Here is a 19,961-nt window from a genome sequence, read left to right on the forward strand (position 1 = left end):
CTTCCTAGGAAATTGCTCACCCAGAGAAAATGCATTCCATGTCATTCCACATCCTTTTGGACTTCGCTAACGGCTTTTGTTCTGACCCATATCCAGCCTTTTGTCCAACATTTGAAGAGCCCGGAGGCCCATGAATGGATTTTCGGTGGGTTAAGAGTCACGCAATTGGCATGTCTTCAGCACTTCCATGGAATGCTAAGTGGGTGCTATTCTAGGAAGCCGGTGGGTTAATTAGATTGAACCACTGCTTGAGGCCAAAACATATACAGCTTTCCTGTCGGATGCTGCCATCTTGTGTTGCCTTGAAACCAAACCAAACATTGCAGCAACAGGGTTCGTCAGCCGCCCTAGGGGTTACCCACGGGTGATGCTGTGACATTTCCAGCTAAAGGCAGGGTTTATTTTCCTAACTTTATACCTGCTGCATGCATTGTGGTTAGCCGACGCTTGGACAGTCTAAAGAGCGAGGGGAGTCTGTGAGATAGTTCAGAGCCGGCCAACTTCCTGCTCTGAGCATGTTTGTGCAGGGAGGTTGAAACCAAATGAACTGCAACCTGAAACCTTTTGAAGTCTTTCAATAAATTCCTTTCCAATACAGTCACTGCAGCCAGAAAGCAAAGCTCGACACACACACTAGAAAGAAGACAGGGACCCAACCTCCCAGTGGTTGTCTTTGTTGTTTGTTTTTCAAAATCGCTGTTATGTTGCCAGGAGCGAAGGAATTGGGACTTTTCTGTCTTCTCCAAGGCAATGCATGGTCTTAGAAGGCAGCGAGATGTGCTCTCCCGAGTAGGTTCACGTGAACAAGAGCTCGCTTCTGTCTACATACAGGCGTGGAAAGTCACGGGAGCTGCCAGACTGCTGCAGCCAGGGGTAGACTTACCATAACGCGATCAGGAGGCTTCTGTTCCAATTCCTGTCTGCTTGTTTTGATTACATTAAACCCACTCACTATGGACGTCTGGTATAGATCTAGTGCCCTAACCGTCACCTCCATTGCAATGTATAACCAATGCCGCCCCCCCCCCCCTGCATCTCTCGGATGCTAGCCCCCAGCGATGCATTGGCACGGGGGCGAGAGCAGGGATGGGTGAAACGGTGCCCGGTGCCTGAACTGAAGTTTTCCAGGGTTGGCAAAACTTCGGAGAATCTTTTATAAACTGATTCCCCACCCAACTCAGGCGCTTCCTGCTTTTAGCTGGGGCCAGGAGTGGAACTGTCGTAACAGCCCGAGAGCAGCTGTTCTTGCAGGATCCAGTGGAGCCAGGGAGTGCTGGAAAGCATCCAAGAAATCCGGCCCGGGTTAAACTGCCAGTCCCGTCTCTAAGCCAGTGGGGTGCCGAGAAGCATCCAGGCTTTTTGTGCTGCCCTGGACCAAACCTCTCGAGCTTCTCCTGCATGTTAATCTCAGGGGACGGAGGCTCGCGCTGATTTCTCATCTCTAGAGTATGGGCAGAGCAGTCACCCGGTACAGGCTGCCTCCTGTTGCAGTGTTGAGGCAAAGTCCTAGCTTAAGCGAGCGGAGGCTGTGATGCTGAGGAACAAATTCACGCACAGCAAGAAACCACTCCAGGTTTGAAAGGGCTGCACAGCGATGGTGAACCGCTCAGGGCTGCAGACAGCTGGGTGCCATCTTGGGATCTCTCAACTCAATGGGAGTTGAGGGTGCTCAGGCCTGTGACCTAAGACATTCCAGGGCTTGTTCCTCTCTCTGTGAAAGGAACGGCCCTACAGACCCTCCTGATGCTGGAGCAGCCACCTGCCCCTTGGTTCAGATCCTGGAAGATGCTGCGTAGCTCAGACCAGTGGTGAAGTGGGGGCTGCCATGGGGAAATCTCCTGTCCCTGCCACTTCCTGTGCGGTGGAGAAGACAAGCCGCCCCGGCCCCGGCCCCACGCTCTGTCTCCCCACAGAGCCTGCCGCACTGGACTGTTGGCTACCAGTCTAATCTCTATCCCTGAACGTTACTGCAAATCCGCGTAAACTCACAGCACAGCCTTGCCTTGCAACGATGGCTCCAACCTGCGTTCTGTTCAAAATCCCGTTTCTCATCAGTGTTCTGAAACCTTGTCTTTGAGGGGGTTGCAGGGCAATGGTAGGCATCACGTCAGTAGGTTCCATGATACTAGGTGGATCACAGGCTGGCAGGGGTTGGATGCACCTCACCCCATTGGGTGCACCCCCTGCTCTGCAGCTCCCCTGCTTGCAAATGTAGGAGCGTCATGGACAGGATCTAGACAGAGTCCTATCCCGTGCTCCCCAGCTGGAAATACAGTCATCGCAAGATGGGGAGAGAAGGAGGATCTCTGATGCTCCGGAAGAGTCTCAATATCCCCCCCTCCCCAAGAGATACTTCTTGAGTTGCAGTGCAAGGGATTTAACTTTCCGTGCTATAATGGAAAGTCTTGCAACACCCCCCTTTCAGTTCCCTATCCCACGGATATTCAAGGATGCAATCTGCAGCTGTCAGTCACCCGAGGGGCCACCTACATCTCCCTTTTTTTGGAAGACTAATTCTCCTAAATTCCATCATCTTCCAGGATCGGCACCACAGCCCTTTGTTTATTGGCCCTGCAGCATGATCCCCATTATACTCCACATGTACCTACAGAGGAGCATGTTTGGTCAACTTCCCCCTGCCGCCCTTTTGTTCCTAAACTACAAGGCAGGGGGGATTTTGTCACTGATTTGCTCAAAGCCTCTTGCTTTGATGTGTGTTGAGTTCTTGCCGACTGCACCGCTGCTTTATTGTTTTGTTGGCATCTGCACTGGGCTTTAGCGCACTCATTTTTAGAGACTCACAGCAGTAGGGAAAGTGATTCAAACGCAGGATTCGTCCTGTCCAACGTGAGCAGAGAGGAGGTGTGTGTGTGTGTGTGTGTGTGTGTGTGTGTGTGTGTGTGTGTAAGTATAAGTAAATAAGCAGAGATAAATGGAGTTTTGCATTCTTCAGGCTCCTTGATCCCTCCTTGTTCATACTGTCCTCTCTTTGTTTTCTCCTTCCAGATCTTTCCAGGAGTGCCAGTCTCTCCGAGAAGGAGCTGAAAGAAGCTAAAGCCAGGAGCCAGAAGATCGCAGCCCAGCTAACGAACCCACCCAGCTCAAACTCCAAAGGTGTGCTGCTCTTCAACAGGCGCAAGCAGAGGGTGAATGAGTTCACTTTGGCAAGCACCAGAAAAAGTGGCGAGGAAGCAGCCAGAAGAGGCAGCCCGAGAGCTCTTCAGCAGAGCATCCCAAACCATGGGAAATTGCTGCATTTGAGACAGACTTTAGGAGGCAGCAAAGAACTGAAAGAATTACTCTGCGCGGAAGACCCTGGACTGCAGATCCTTAAAGGCAACATGGAAGAATATGAGGAAAACACCTGCCTAGAGAAAACACAGTCCCCGCCAAAGAATGAAGTCAAAAGTGAGGAGATCCTTCTCCAAACAATCCCAGTGCCATCCCTCAAGGAGTCTCCTAGTGGAGACATAGAGCAGGTCCCTCTAACTATCTACTTAAAGGAGAACATAAAGGTGGCATCAACCAACGGAGTGCACGAACCTAGCATCAATGAGCATGGACATGCACCGGGGATTGACAGCGAGAACAACACGCCAGTTCTCATCAAGGAGCAGACGGCCCCAGTTATCGACAAGGAGCAGAATGGAGAAGTTCTCAACAAAGAGCAGAATGTGCCCGTGATTGACAAAGAGACGGCTGTTCCGGTTACCGACAAAGAGACGGCTGTTCCGGTTACCGACAAAGAGTGCAATGGGGGGCCCAATAAACAATATTATGAAGTTCACCTCACTTTGGCTAAACCCATGCCGGTGAAGAACAGAACAGCAAGACCATTTGGGACTCAATCATCAGCTACAACAAGCCAACCAACGGAGAAAAGTCCTGGGGTAGAAGTTCCTCCACCCCCCACCTATGCAGAGACCTTGTTCAGTCCCCCTCCAGTATCTAGGGTCAGGTCACCTCCTGCGTATTCAGCCTTGTATCCTAGTGCGGAACAGAAGCCTCTCATTCTGCAAGGGCCTCACCATGGAGAAAGCAGATCAACACCCTTGCATAAAACAGGAATACTAGAGGAGTCCGTGGCCCGGAGAACAACTAAAAAATCCATGTTCACCTTTGTTGAAAAGCCAAAGGTGGCTCCAAACCCAGATCTTTTGAACTTAGTGCAGAATGCAGATGTAAGGAGGAAGCAGAAGGTACAAGGGGAACCAGTCCAAGAAGAAGAACCATTTGCCCTTGGGGCAGAAGCTTCCAACTTCCTGCATCAGAATGCACTGAAAGGTGGGCTTCACCTGGATTCTGCAGACAATGCCCCAGAGTGGTCTTCATGCCTGAAGTCCCCAAGCATACAGCCTAAGCCTCAAATGAAACCCAATCAAAACCTAACCGAAGCAAAAGGAAAAGGAGCTGAACTGTTTGCCAGAAGGCAGTCAAGGATGGAGAAGTATGTTATTGAGTCCCCAGCACACCCTGGCTTGGCCAGGTCACCTTCTCCCACCATGTCTCTGCCTCCATCCTGGAAGTATGCTTCCAATATTCATGTAACACCCATGGTCTTCAAACACCCGCCCAAGAGTCCAGCCAGGTCATCAAAAACTCCCCCAGCATCTTTGTACAATAGCAACGTCACGGAGAGTGAGATTTCCCGACAGGAGCTGGAAATCTCAAAGCAGCAGCCATACCAGCTCCAATCATCTTTGTTCATCCTGTCTCCAGCTAAAGAACCGGTGAGGTCTTTGCCAAGAGGGGCACCACCGCCACAACCCGCGTTTCCTGACTCTCATTCTTACACGAGACATACCTCGTGCCCAACGTCTCCCTTGACACCTTCCCCTGTTTTTCATTCTCCTGCTCTGTCAAGTTCAAGCAGGCCAACATATGCTCCTCTTTCTCCATCCTCTGGGACTGTGCTTATTGCCCAAGACATCAGAACAAGTGCCCCACCGGAAGCTCCCTTTGCATCCCCTTCCAGAGTTTTGTCACCAAGAGCCAAAGGAGTCTTCCAAGCTCCGAGACCGTCTTATTCCACCAGGAATGCAGGGATTGAACCCCAGGTGTGGAAACCTTCTTTTTACTTCAAGTAATGGGGTTAAAATGCGTGTTTTAGGGGTTCCTCAACTGGCCACGATCATATCTAACTGGTGATTGATGTGCAGAAAATCAAACAAACCCAAACTAACCAGCCAATAGCTTGGAGGTTTTGAATGCAAAGAACGTGCCCTTCTGTAGCCAGCCCTCCTCTGCCAGCTGTTGGCTCATTATGGTCCTGAGGATGTTGAACTGAGCAAGAGCAGCAGAGTCTGGGCTGTATCTGATGCAGGGCCTGGCCGGGGGAGGAGGAGTGCCATGTAGCCTAAAGCCTACAGAGAGAGCTAGCTGCTTGTTGAGCCAGCCCAGCCGAGTCTGTGTAATGCGAGCTGGACAGTTCTGCAGACTGGGTTCTGGAGGGAGAGAGAAGCAGCGTATGCATGTGGTGCAACCTCTGAGTTTAATAAGAGCCCAAGTGTGCAGACCTTAGAAGATCGTTACTAGAACCTTCACTGAAACAGCAGGAACTCTGGTGCCTTTTCTTTCCCCTTGTCTGGCAACGCTATGGAGCATCAACCCTCTGGCTCGGCCTTCTTCTCGCCTTCTGAATTTCCACCTCTGCTTTGCAAAGCCTTTTGCGTGTCCTCTCTGCAACTTCACGGGCCATTCAGCTGCAGCCTCTCCTCTCCACTGACTCTGTCATGCGCACCTCACCAAAGGGCTTCCCAGAAGGGGGCGGTGGCATTTCCATCCAGCGTCTGTTTCTGTCTCCTTTCTTCTGTTCCTTATGTTTCTCCTGTTTTCTTCTGTTCTTTGCCTTAGTTTAACAGCATCACTCGAGCTCCCCCCTCCCCCCTAGAGCACAGGGAGAGCCACTGCAGCACTGGGATGACAGGAGAACCTTGCTCATCTCCGCCTGGCCTTTAGCTCCATTTCCGGCAAAGAATTAGCGTCAGATCTATTGGATGTACAAGAAAGGGGGCTTCACCCACTTCATACTCCCTTGGGACTCTGCAGGGTCAATGCACTAGGGGCAGAGGAGGGGAGGCATTGGTCCTGGTGCCCCTCTGTACTAGCCAGTTGGGGTGTGTAGGGGAGTGCGCAGTGCTTTCTTGTTAAAGATGGCACAGCAGCTGGGAGAGGCCTGCCCCAGGGATAGCTTAGTGCCACGTAGCACATCCCAGCTGATGCTGCAGGGTGGGTTTTTTATATGCTATTAAAGCTTTGGGCCAGATGGTCCTCTCGGGGGAAGTCAGCGGAGTTGGGAGCAGAACGTAGCCCTTGCAGGACAGACACTTGTGCGCTAGCAGGTATTATCACACTGACCCGCACTCCTCAAATCAGCAAACCAAGAGCATTTTGGGCTGCGTTATCCCTCTGTTCTGGAATAGCTTGTGCGTTCACACACCGGGTCTTGTATTCATCCTCAGCGGGTCTCCCAGGCATCAGTGCAGCTTAACGAGACTCCAGGAACAGGGTTCAAATGGGTGTCACTGGCTTTCCTAGGCTGGCCAAGAGCGTGGTTAACTAGGGATCGAAACCTGACATTGCAATGTATTTGCTTAAGCCAAAATGTTCCAACCAAAGTGGATTTGTAGGCACCTCAATCCATATTGAGGCATCTAAATCAAGGTGGTCTGATTTGCAGAGGTGCTGAGCCCCCACAGGTCCCACTGCAGTCAATGGGAGATGGCGGGGCTGAGTAGAAGTGGTCAGAAAATGGAAGGGGGATTTGGGGAAATTTTCAGGGAAAGTTGGAAAAAAAACAGTTTTCCTCTACGTTTTCTGCTGAAAGAAGACACTGATGGGGAAGAATTTCATTGAATCGAAACCCCAATTTTCCACTGAAAACCAGTTTGGCCAGCTAATTTCTGACCAGCCCGAGTTCTGAAAATCAGGTCTCTTTTATTCCTTAGATTTAGTTGCCTAAATATCAGGTTCAATGTAGGGATTCGGGTTTGCAAATGTCCGAAGCACTCTCCACTCACATTGGAATGTAACGCTCTGCAGTTTGCAGGATGTTGCTTCATATACTAGAATGCAAGAGAAGAAGCCCTTTCACGGACACCTAGTCAGCAAGAGGTTTATTCCCACACACAGTGGGACAGGACCTTTACAGCCAGGCACGGCAGGAGAGGCTGCTACAGGGGAAAGCAGGCTACCTGCAAAATAACCTTCAGGGCTAAGGAAACAGACAGCTATGTCGAACGGTGCCAGGAATTGTTCTGTTAAAAAGCAGCTGGAGGAAAGGTCTCCAGTTAAACCGACACCTAGCACTTTGTAGTGTGTCTCTGGCATGCACCGCAATTTACAGCCAGGTTCCGTTAGGCGATTTGCTAGTAAAATGAACATGCAAAATTCCCACAGCTAGGGCGCTATTTATGCTGGTTCCCCCAATGCTACAGTCTAATCTGCCTGGTCTCTCTGTGATCCCACTAGCCTGGCTGACACCTTGTTTTGCCAGGCCAGGGTGGAAGGAATAGCAGGACAATTACAGGGTTAATCTCATGGGCTAGCTGGGTATTTACCAGCTGTCATGGAATAGCGGGACGATTACAGGGTTAATCTCATGGGATACCTGGGTGTTTACTGGCTGTCATGGAAGAGCTGGGTATTTCCAGGGGAAGAGGCTCATCCTGCAGTCTTTACTCAGGTCAAACCCCCATTGGCCTCACAGGGCGTTTGATCCAGGTAGAGATGGTCAAACAATACTCGTCAAATAATTTATTCAATGAGTTTCATGAAATCTTTGACTGTGGGGTGGAGAATGTGATTCACTCTTCTCCCCGCTCTAGGGCTGAGCGATGGCTGCAGGGCCTGGCCCCTTGATCCAGCCTTTGGGGAGGGGTTTACTGCTATGCAGTGACAGGATCGCTACAGTACAGTGCATGGCAAGTAGCTGGCTAGATTGTGCCAGGGAGACACAGGAGGCCTGTTCTGCCACAGGATGCGAGTAACCCCCACTGTCATCACCGGAGCTGCTCTGAGCCTGCAGAAGGAGAGGTTGTTCGTAGGCTGTTTTCCAGGCTCACTAGCCAGAACCGTGACCCGAGAAAGCCCAGACACGCTTGCCAGCTAGACTAGGCCCTTAGCTTCTGCAGCACCTGGACAAGCCTCATTTCCTAGTTAGATCATGGGTTTGGCAGTGTCAAGTTGGACAGGTGGGTGGGCTCTTCCCGGGGAAGGGATAGGCCAGTGACTCACGGCACATCCTGGAACAAATGCAGCTGAAGGAGCGTTCCAGAGCAAGAAACCGGGCAGAGAGGAAGCGCTCACCAGTTCGGTGCCTTCCCTGCACTTTTGAGCATGTGTATTGGAAACGTAGCCTACCATCCCAGCTGCTGAATTAACCCAGGGCAGGAAGCTAGTAAAGGTTTTGTAGCTCACTTGGTCTCTCCACTTTTTCCATGTGAAGGTTACTTTCGACTGTGCTTTTAATTCCTCTGCGTCCGTTTCCTTTACTGGCTCTGAATACACGCACAGATCTCTAGTCTGTTTCTGCTCTTTCCTCTTGGATCTCGACACACTGCGTAGCAAAACTAACAGGCCTGTCTTGTACCTTCAGGGTTATTATTTATGATTTGTTTGGTGGGAGTGTCTAGAACCTCCAGCCCTGGGCCAGGACCCCATTGTGCTAGGTGCTGTACAGATAATGAATCAAAAGACTGTCCCTGCCCCAAGGAGCTTATCTGTTCCCACTCCCTCCTCCTCCTCCATCATCAGCCCCCTGGTGGCAGCAGGCGTGGTGGGGAGGGGCCTCTTGTGCTCCGCCATTCTTGGGTATTGGCTTTGCTGGTGCTCTAAGTATGGAGAAGCACCTTAGGTCGTTTAAGGGAAAGTCATTTAGGGCGACCCTGATGTCATAGGCCCAGGGAGATGTGACAGGTAATCAACCATCCTGTCGTGCATTTTGGGCAAAAGTTGGCCCGGTGAGGCCATTGCCCGGCCACAGGCCTAGTGACTAACTACATTCGGCTTTCCCCACGTACAGCTGGTGTCAATCAGCAAAGCTCCCCTGAAGTCAACTGAGTTGTGTCAATTTACTCCAGCCACAGAGTTGTCCCGTCGGGTGTAAAACCCTGGGAGAGCCTTTGGAATCAGAGGTGCTGTGTAAACGTGGGTTCGGATGTGAAGTCAGTGGGGTGCCAGAGGGCAGTGTCTCTGTCTCCGAAAAACCACCGCAGCACACCCATGCTACGCCCCACTCCGGTGCTTGGTTGATTTGCTGTTGTGATGTTTCCCTGACTTACCTGGAAATTTGATCTTCCTGACGAGTTCTCCTCAAGAGGAAAGTGAAGTCAGGGCGGAGTGACAGAACGCTGTCCCTAGCAATCGCTCCGAGGTGAATCTGTGCCACCCTGCTTCTGGCTGGAACGCTACGTAAAAGTCACCAGGTCCTGCCGCAATTCTGTAGGCATACGTGACTTAGCTTGGAGTGCATAGGTGTGAAGCCACAGCAGCCTTGGCTAGCAGTCTGAGTGCCCTCCTACCTGGGATCCTGAGTATGTACTCGGGTGCCAGCCTGCACTGCCGCCCAGGCGGCTGCTGCAGGTTTGCCTGCTAGTTTAGCAAGCGAGATTGACGAAAGCTGGCTTGGCTCTGTCTACATTTGCTGAAATCTCACCACCTTATGCCCACACACAGACAGGCCTGTGTGCACACACACAGGGGCATGCACAGACGCACCTACGTGCACACGGCTATATCTACATTAGTCACTAGTAAGGCTCTCCTACAGTTGCCACTTGGCGTGATCCAAAGACACTGCCCACCGTCAGCTGCAGGGGAGATTGCTCAGCCCAATTCCATGTCTTGACTGAACACGCCCACTGCAAATCCAGCCTGGGTGCCCCTGCAGAGGCAGGGCGTGCCCCAGCGTGCTCCTCCGGAGTTCCCCTTGGCTGGCAAGGCCAGACCGGGGGGGAGGAGGGGTGTTGGGTTTTGGAGGAGGGAGGATTTTTATTGTGTGTCTCGATGAAACTTTTCAGTCTGCCCTCCTCATTCTCCTTCACACCGGCCCAGCGTGGCAGCCCTGGCTGCACCTGCAGGGGGCGCCCATGTGCCATGAGCAGCTTCTCCCTGCTAGATAGTTGGATAGTCTAGTCCAGGGGCGGGCAAACTTTTTGGCCTGAGGGCCACGTTGGGTTTCGGAAATTGTATGGAAAGCCGGTTAGGGGAGGCTGTGCCTCCCCAAACAGCCAGGCGTGGGCCAGCCCTGCCCCCTAAGCGCCCCCCCCCCGCCTCCTTCCCCCGATTGCCCCCCCCCCCCAGACTTCTGCCCCATCCAATCCCCACTGTTCCCTGACGGCCCTCCCGGGACCCCTGCCCCATCCACCACCACCCCTCTCCCTGTCCCCTGACAGCCCCCAGAACCCGCGCCCCTGACTGCCCCCCGCCACCCCATCCAACCCCTCCTCTCATTCCTGACTGCCTCCCCGGGACCCCTGCCCCATCCAACCACCCCTTCTCCCTGTCCCCTGACCGGCCCCAGAAACCCCACCCCTGACTGCCTCCCGCCGCCCCATCCAACCCGCCCTCTCCTTCCTGACTGCCCCTGGGGACTCCTGCCCCATTCAACCCCCCTGTTCCCTGCCCTCTGACCGCCCTGACCCCTATCCACACCCCCGCCCCCGACCACCACCCCGAACTCTCCTGCCCTCTATCCAACCCCCCCCCGCCCCCTTACCGCACTGCCTGGAGCACCGGTGGCTGGCGGCACTACAGCTGCACCGCCCAGAGCCCCAGGACAGGCAGCTGCACCGCCCGGCGGGAGCCAGCCACGCCACTGCGCAGCACAGAGCACCGGGTCAGGCAGCCGTGCCACCTGGCTGGAGCCAGCCACGCCACTGCGCAGCACAGAGCACCGGGTCAGGCCCCGGCTCTGCAGCTGCGCTGCCCCAGGAGCTCGCAGCCCCGCCGCCCAGAGCATTGCGCCGGCAGTGGAGCAAGCGAGCTGAGGGTGCGGGGGAGAGGGGACAGCAGGGGAGGGGCCGGGGGCTAGCCTCCTGGGGCAGGAGCTCAGGGGCCGGGCAGGAGGGTCCCACGGGCCGGATGTGGCCCACGGGCCGTAGTTTGCCCACCACTGGTCTAGTCAGAAAGCAGCTGGTAAATGCTGTCTGGGGTGTGGCTGAGCTGGGTCCCATCGGGCCTGGTAGGCATTTTAGCCCCATGCCCTGGTGCCCTCTGCAGCTCCTGGGCTGGGAGAGGGGACCTCCAGAGAGCTGGAGTATTGCCGGCAAAGGGAATTGAACCACTCCCCGCAGGAGTGTCCAGCCCGGAGCCGTTTCAGGGTCAGAGGCAGAGCTTGGGCTGGCGGCTGCGTGTCCTTGGCACAGCAGAGGTTACGTGTTGCCAAGACTCGGGAACAAGAGGTAGCAGCGGAAGGCGGCAGAAAGGGCCTCGGGTGGTTGGTGGGACCCGCAGGGAGATAGACCCATGGGTTCCTCTTTAGATCCTGCATGGCCCAGCCCAACGTTAAACCGACCCTGCCGCCGGGGGGTGTTTCAGCCCAGTCCCCTGGGGCCCAGTCTCTGCTGTGTGGATGCAGCATGCCTGCGGATGGTGAGCTGCTAGCGCTGGGGGTGCTGGCCCTGCCGTGTGCAGCGCGCGGGCTAGGAACAGAATCGGGGCGCAGGGATTAGGAGGCGTGAGCGTGGGCTGGGCTGAGAGCGAGCCAGCACTGCAGAAGGAACGGGAAGTGAGGCTCAGAGGGGACCTAACCCAAGGCCCATTGACGTCAATGGAAGGACTCTCCTGGGCTTTGGCTGAGGCCGAGGTCACCAGAGCTGAGTTCAGGCCCGGTGCCCGAGAGCTCACTGGGAGCAGGAGCAGGGTCAGCCCATGAGAAAGCCCTTGCCTGGCTTCTTGTCTCCTCCTGCTTTACTGGACCAAGGCAGCATTATCCCAGCCACACCGTGCTCCAGGCCCCGGCCCCAGCCCTGCCTCACTGTTGCTTTCCTTGGGCATCTAGGCCCTGCTCGGACCTGGCCTGCTAGGCTCCTGCCTGCCTGTGTCTGGCGTTACCTCCCTTTGGCCAGCCTGTGTGACAGGGCTGTCACCCGCTTGTCAATGAGGCCTCCATGCTTCTGAGCAGCGTGCGTGCATGGCACGGGAGGAGGAGCGAGCAGAACAAGAGCAGCCTAATGATGTGCCGTCCTGTTCCCCCTGCCTCGTCCTCTGCATCCCCCCTCCGTTAGCTTGGCTTGACGGCATCTCTCCAGCCATTTGCTCCGTTCCCTGCTGCCAGGAGGAAAGGGGCTACCCCCAGTGGCCAGCCCTCCCCAGGCACTGAGGACGCTGAGAGCATTATTGGGCGCCATGCCTCTGGGGACAGCCTGGCATGTGCCAAGCCAGCGCTCCTCCAGAGAGTGGGACCAGGAGGGAGAGCTAGACAGGGCCCCAGGAGACAGGAGCAATGCAGCACTGCGGTGGTTAATGGGCACCAGGCTATAAAGGGGCGAGGGGGCTGAAGGGAGGCGTTAAGTACTGAACACTACCAGAGTGTGGCCCTGGTGCGGCAGCCCTCGCTCACGTCGGTAGCACTGACTCGGGAGTAGTCCCAAGGGGGTCAGAGCAAGCGCTACTCAGCGTAAAGGGTGCAGCGTTGGACCCCGAGTCCCTGCCGGGCAGACGGAGGCATCTGAAAAAAGCAGGATGTTCTTGGCCAAAAATGCCTGGACGTGTGGTTTGCTTCTCCCAATCTCCGGGATGGAATAAATGGGCCCACGGTGCTAACATAACCCAGTATGCCCAGCTGCCGCCTCCCCCCAGCACAGCCCTCCTCTGATGCTGAGCACATGGAGTGCTCCAAGGAGGCTGGGTAGAGCCACAGCAGAGCTGGTCTCGCAAGGGTTTGTGCTGTCTCTGATAGCAGGGGTCAGGTGGGTGAGGCTGGTATTTTAGGCACACAGCCTGCCTCGCTGGGAGGTGCTGATTGGCCAGGTTTGTGGCCTCACTCTGGGAAGTCCCGCCTTGTGAAGGTGGGGCTTCCTGGCCTGCCATCACATCTAGCCGCCTGCCCCTGCCATTGATTGAGAGGGATGGGAGGGGGCAGGGTTAAGGGAGAAGGAGACAGAGGAAGAGTTTGCCCTTCTGTGCTATCTGAGGATCTCAAAGCTCTTGCCAGCTATTAAGCAGCTCGCTCCCAGAGCTGCCAGTGCGGTGGGTGTTATTATCCACTCTACCAGCGGCGAAGCGGAGGCCCCGGGAGGTCACAAGCTTTGGCTGCGGCCACGCAGCAAGTCAGTGGCGGCACCAGGAGCCCCGACTCCCAGTCCAATGCTCCGGTCTCCTGGTCCCTCACTGGCTCTTTGTCCCGGCCTCCCTTGTCAGCCTGACACTCAGCCGTGCTCTGTGTTCCCTTTGCAGGAAAGAAGAGTGTCCCTGCCTGCCTCCCTGACCTGGACCCCACGACTGGTGCCCCACCCGAGCCCCTTCGAGGGGTGGGCGAGCCCGACGCCGGAGCCCGAGGAAAGGCCTGCGGAGGCCCTGCGAGCAGCCAGTGTGAGGAGCCCCCCTCCTCCCATGTCGCCGTCGTGGAGCGAGAGGTCCCTCTCCCCACTGCGGCAGGAGGCAGAGCCCAAGGCCAGCCGGCAGATGCAGGCCCTGCTCGCCAGGAACATCATCAATGCTGCCAGGAGGAAGAGCTCCTCCCCCAAAGCCCTGGGGCCAGATGGCGTCAGGCCATTCACGCCGCCCGCCGGCGCTGGGGCACCACCTGCCAGCGCATCCCCAGGCAGCAGCCCGAGGGCCCTGGACAACCACTCCCCGAGTCCACAGTCGCCGAGAGCCACGAGGGTGGATGGGCACAGACACACCAGCACCGGGACCCCACAATTCAGCACCTCGTCCTGCATCAGCCCAAGGACCCTGGGCAGCCACTCCCCGACCTACATCAGCCCACTGCAGTCGCCGCGAGCAGCCAGGACGGATGGGCACAGGTCCTTCACATTACCCGCAAACACCGGGGCACCGGCGCTCAACGCAACAGCTGGCAGCAGCCCTGGCACCACAGCCAGCCACTCTCCAACCTACAGGAACCCAGTGCCATCTCCAAAAGCCACCTGGACGGATGGTCACAGGATTCTCATGCCACCCGCCAGCGCTGGGGTGCTACCGGCCAACACATCTTCTTGTACCAGTCCTAGGAGCCTGGGTTCCTACTCGCCGACCTTCATTCGCCCGGTGCAGTCGCCCCCTGCGGGAGTGAGGTCCCCCGTGAAGCATTACACCTCCAGGTCCCCCACGGACTCGGATGTGTCCATCGACTCAGAAGACTCGGGGGTCAAGTCTCCCGGGATCCGCAGCTTTAACATCTGCCCCCGGGGCTGGAACGGGAGCGTGCGGCTGAAACAGGGCCGCCTGCCCTCGGAAGCGCCCTGCACCTCCTAGGCCAGGAAGAGACAAGTGACGTGAGCAAGGACGCGACTGGAGCCCGTTGAATTGATGCATAGACTCGCCAGCACCCAGTCCTGCCGACCAAGCCACGCGGCGGTGGGGGGAGGATGCTGGGGGCTGTGGGGACAGATGATAGAGATGATCTCTCTCCCCACCTCCGCAGCACCTCTCCCCAAACCTGCTGCGGGTTTAGACAGCAGATGCCAGTCTGGCCTGCGACAGCCAGCCGCAGGATGGTGCCCGCTAACTTTGCCGGATCCAGACTCCCCTCCCCCCCCCCAAGCCAATGCCGCTGCTGAGCCCCTCACTCCATCCCTGCACGTATTCTGCTTCCCCAGACTTTGCTCTCCCGGCTGGACTGGAGCCAGCAATGACATCTCAGCCCCGTGGGACGAGGGAGCCTGGCGCTGCTTTTGTTCTGCCCGGGACAAGGGGGCCACAGACGGCGGGCAGGCAGCCCCGAGACCGTCCTTCCGGCCGCGTAATCCCCAGCAGAGAGACAGCGAGTGGCCAGAGGGGGCTTGGGCGGCCGCCAGCCATGGGCTTTCCAGCTTGCTGCCTCTGAATCCCATTGTTTCCTTTGTGGGCTCTGCGGAGGCCAGGGATCAGGCCTGCTTCCAGCTGCCTGAGGGCCCGGGGAAAGGCAGGGGGAAGAGCCTGCACAGCGGCTGCTCCTGCAAACCCTGCTGCAGGGCCTGGCTTTTCCTGAGTCCCAGCAGGCCAAGGACCGGAGCTCTGCGGCAGCTGGGGGCTTCTCCCACTCTCGGAGCGCAGGGCAGGGCTGCCGGAGCCGAGGCGGCGAGGACGGGAGAGATTGGAGCTGCCTCGGGGGAGGGAACAGCAAAATCCTGGCTCCCACCCCGCAGCCGAAGGGCCCCGGTGGCAGGGCAGCTCCCTGCGCTCGAGGGAGGCGCGGCGAGTCTAGAGCTCATGTCCCGGAGGGGAGCCGGAGTTCCCCCGGCAGGGGCAGGTGGTGCCTTAGGCCGATCCACAGCGCCCAGGCAGGGCGTGACGGAGTCAGCGTTCCTGTGACCAAAGCCTACTCCCCACGCCAACGTCCCGCTACCGTGCGCCATGCGCCCCCGCCAACCAAGCTGGCTGTAGCTAAAGCCTGCTCCTGGAGAACGGCCGCCGGGGAGGCCTGTCCTAGGGGCCTGGGTGGAGCCACCAGCGATTTAGAGCCACGCCGCGTGTGCGGCTGCCCTCTCCGACTCTCCCCTGGACCCTGCCTGGGGGCCTGAGCCATGAACAACCCCGAGACCCAAGCAGCGGGGGTGGGGGTGGGGTTGGAGGTGGGCCCGAGAGAGAGGCTCCCTCTTGGCAAGTGGCCTGCTGGGTAAAATGGATGGAGCCGACGGGTCCCGGGCACTGCCCTGGAAGGACTCCCCCTGCCCTGCAGCGCTCCGGCTGGCTGTGAGGAGGCTGAAAGGAGCCCACCGGAGCCGTGCTGAAGGGACTCTGGGGAGGAGGCCCCAGGAAGGTACAAGGCCCTGTCCAGGCTGGCTCTAGGTGGATGCACAGACAGGTGTGCATGCCAGCATGTCACTGGGCCAGGCCGGGCACTGCCACCCACCTGGCCATGGGGCTCTGGCGTCGTCGGCAGCACGTCTGGCCCGGGGGCTGTTTGTGGGGCGTCACCGGGTGAATCATCAGCCTCGTTAGCCGATAGCCAGTCTCTGAGAGAGGCTGCCGCAAACTAGAGGGGAGGTTGGGGGCATCTGAATGTGCCCACTGGGCTAAGCTATAGACTGCTCTGCAGACCCTGCTGCACAACGGTATTTCACTGCTGCAGGTTCCCAGAGCTTCTCCACGAAGCCCGCGCCGTGGCATGGTCCCCGGCCACGCACAGTGTCTTGGGGAAAGAAAACCAACGCCTGAGCCCCTTTGCTTTTTCCCTGGCCAGCCCAGCCCCTCCTGCCCGCCCCGGGCTGGTCCCCCCACTCGCTCGCTCCCTGTGTGCTCGGCAGGGTGGCACGCAGCCACGGGCTGGCAGAGCGGTGTCTGGTGTTACCCTAGCTGCCCCGATAAGCTGGCCAGCCTCTGGTTTTATTGCCCTGACCTTTCAAGGGAGGAGTGCGCCCGGCTTTAATGCCGGGTGAGCCCAGGGAGCGCGGCCCGGCCCCGCCTGCGCTCAGGGGTCTCTCCCCATTCCCAGCCCCCTGTGCTGCTCACAGGCCCTGCGGGGTGGGGTTGTGGGGAGCCGCCGAGGCAGCACAGTCGCACCACACCAGGGCCAACTCCCACGCTCAGGCATGTCCCAGACGGGTGCATCCTTTCACCCCTCCCCAGCCAGAGCAAAAACTCACCCTGGGCGGGAGGGGAACGCTATTGTGCAGGGAGCAAGCAGAGGAAAGGTTTGCCTCTGCGAACCCAAGCGTCCGGGCTGGGCCCAGCTCCCCCGGGGAGTTACCATATCCGTGCACAGGCACACGAGTGTCTAGATCTCCGCCCCCCTGCCGCCCCGCAGCCCCTTGGCCTCCCAGAGCCCCCCGGGGGCATTTCTGCCGCTCTGGTTTCACTAAAGGAATGGCGTGGGCGGGGGGCGAAATCACATGCTAAGAGCCAGCTTCTGCTGTGAGCATGGAAACAAATGAACCCAACAGAGAGCGACAGCCAGGGATCGCATGGCACACACCCCCCCCCCCCCGCCAGGGAACAGCCCCAGCCTTGGCCCATGTTTTCCAAGGAGGAGGTGACAGTCCACAAAGTGGAGCCCTCTAGGGGTTAGTTGGGGCAACTGCACAAGCCCTTTGAACCCGTTGGAATTTTTCATGTGAAATTTTGTTCAAGGAAAAATGTCCCCCCCTCCCTGCCCCAGGGCAATCTCCAGGGCAATGATTTATTTCTTTGGAAATGTCCCATTTCATTTTTCAGCAAAGACACCCTGAAAAAGGCTTTTTAAAAAACGTTTTCATCCCTAAACAAGCCAAAAAAAGGTTTCACAAAAGTTTATGTTTCATGGCAACTCCTTCCCATTTCGCCCCCAGCGCCCCTCCGCCCTCTAGCGCCCCCACCGGGCTGCAGAGATGTGGGCGCACACGTCGCCGGGGCTGCTCGCAGGCAGCAGGACGAGGGGTCAGCCAGAGCTCTGCTCTAGCCCAGAAGCCCTGCGCCGAGGGGCATGTTGCTAAGGGGGGGCCAATGGGCTGAGAGGGAGGGAGCACCCTCTCAGTGCACGCGGCTTTGGGCATTAGCTAAAGTGCCCAGGACATTAGCATCCCTGTGGGGCTGGGTGTCTCCAGGGATTGCTTCCAGGTCACTGCTGTGAGGGGAGACCAGGCAAGACCAAAAGTCTTCCCCGCTGGAGAGAACTGTTTACTGACAGCGGTTCATCCCACAGGGTTGCCACGGATGCCATTTGGTGGCCCTCCCCTGAAGGGCCTGGGAACCATCTCATTCCTAGCGGTGGCCCCATGCAGGAGAGGTTAGAGACACAACTTGTGGGGGGAGCTCATGTCGCTGCTGACCCGTGCTGAAACCTGGGGCTACAGAGAGCATTTCAGTCTGCAGAGCTGAGAGGCAAGAATCTGACCCTCGCAACAAAGCCAGGAGCACAAAACCAACCCGGCTATAAATCACATGCACTATTACCAGGTTTGCTAGGACTGGTTAGAAAGAGCCGCTGGGTGAGACCCTGTGACGTCTGCACACTCTGTGGCTGATGGATCCGTAGCGCCAGTGAAGTGGACGGGCCCCACTCGATCACACAGAGACAATCACATGGCCAAGGCAAGCACAGCTCGCCGTGGCTGGGCGTGAGGGGGCCTGGGCCGGGTCGTTGCGGCAGGGAGGATGTGTGTGGCGAGAGGGAGGACAGGTAGGTGTTCAGAGCGGGTGTGGGCAAGTGCTGAGAAGGGGTGATGGGCGTGTAGGGCTGAGCAGCACACTGGGGCATGGAGCAGTTCAGGACAATGAGGTGAGGGCTAGCGAGAGACGTGGCACCGCAGAGGTTATTGAAAGTGAAGGGAGGTGTGACATGGGGGATGTTTTCGCCTGTCCGCTTGGGACAGCACAAGCCCAATGGGCCATGGGGCATGTCATGGCAAGCGCTGGTTAAATGCTAGTTGCTGTAGGTCAGATAAATACTAACTGATTACTGATGAGCGCTGGGCAGTGCGGAACGACATTGCTCTCCGACACGGCAGGCCCCCCAGTACACGTGCAGCCAGGCAGTCGTGCAGGGACACAACTAGCTCACTAACCAGAGATGAAATGTCCTCCAGGGGCGGAGCACTGTAGGCTCTTGCATGCTCTCCGCTGGGGAGCAGCTCCCAGCCTGGCAGTGAAGGGCTTATCCAAGGACACCCAGTGACTTCAATGGGCTTTAGCTTGAGCCCCCTAGTAATTAGCTTTTTCCATCTCTAACTGCCGTGCTCCTTTCTGGGATGCTCATCCAGACCCACGCCGCACGTTGGGCTCCCCTGTCACACTGGCCAGCCCCAGTGCCCCGTGGGCGAGGGCCCTTTAAGCTGGGTTATTCAGAGGGGGCTGGGCGGGGAGCTGTCCCACCGGGGGTGGGGGTGGGGAGGGGGCTGGAATGGCTCCATTCAGAGTGTGCCACTTCTCCAGAAGGGGAAGGGGCCCATGGATTGAGGACCCCTTGGGAGGAACCAGTGGACTGTCCCAAACCCTCATCACCGCGATGCTGTGTGACCCCCACTGCGCAGGCGTCCGAGTGCAGCTGAGGCTGGCTTGCCTGTGTCCATTACTCACCACTAAGCAAAGAGAACCCGCTCAAGCAGGGCACACCAGCTCCGGTGGCTCTGGCCTGCTGGGACGCCTTTGTTCCACACAAAGACCGCGTCAGGCGCTCCTGGCCATTGCTTCACCAGCTGCACTTTGACGCGCATTTTGCCACATCACTGTATACCATGCTCGAAAATAAAACCGCCATTATCCCACCCAGTCTGGCCTGCCTGTGTCCTTTCGAACCCCAGCCACCCAGCCAGGAGTGACCCCCCGTCAGTGCCCTAGGCATGCTGGGTGTCCTGGCTGGCCCAATTGCAGCATCAGGTGGGCGCTCTACCTACTTGGGGTAAAATTAAAGGCTAGCTAAGAATTGCCTTGGGCTTCATGCATTTTGCTCATGGCAGGGGCAGTTTGGGGTTCTCTAGCGCTCCCAAGTGGCTCAGACCGGGGGTGGGGGGTTTCGTAGGATTCTGGATGGTCTGGGGTAGCAAAGGCCCTGCTGCAGGAAGAGGATGGAACCTTCCCCAGGCTCCCAGGTTTGTTCCTGTCCCAGTTGCAGGGGCAAGGTGAAAAGCTGGTGCGCCAGCTCCCGCTCGTGCACCGCTGCCATGTGGTGTGACGGACGAGGGAGCGCTGTGGGCTGATACCCAGCCCTGCCTAGGGATGGAGGCTGCCTCTCCCTACAGCTCAGTATCCCTGTCTTGTCTAACAGCAAACCTAATCTGTGAGCCCATCCCTGGACACACATCCCCTGCCACTCAGCCCCACTAGAACCGGAGCCCCCCCACAGTGCTCGCAGGAGGCGTTTGGGGGAGGGAGCAGGTGGCCCGTTGAAGCGCGGTGCT

At 57.5% G+C, this 19,961-nt stretch overlaps 1 protein-coding gene across 1 annotated transcript in view; it reads left to right on the plus strand.

The window, feature by feature from the left end:
• The window catches only part of SYNPO (synaptopodin), a 58,118-nt gene extending 38,790 nt beyond the window's left edge, over positions 1–19,328 (plus strand). The window contains exons 4-5 of the mRNA XM_024217050.2: positions 3,007–5,057; positions 13,399–19,328. Of these exons, the coding sequence (XP_024072818.1) occupies positions 3,007–5,057; positions 13,399–14,421 (3,074 nt within the window). The 3' untranslated portion in view covers positions 14,422–19,328. The remainder of the gene's footprint in view (positions 1–3,006; positions 5,058–13,398) is intronic.
• Positions 19,329–19,961: the final 633 nt, after the last annotated feature.

Source organism: Terrapene carolina, unplaced genomic scaffold, assembly GCF_002925995.2.
Source record: "Terrapene carolina triunguis isolate 2854851 unplaced genomic scaffold, T_m_triunguis-2.0 Scaffold629, whole genome shotgun sequence".
In the NCBI taxonomy this organism is placed as follows: domain Eukaryota; kingdom Metazoa; phylum Chordata; order Testudines; family Emydidae; genus Terrapene; species Terrapene triunguis.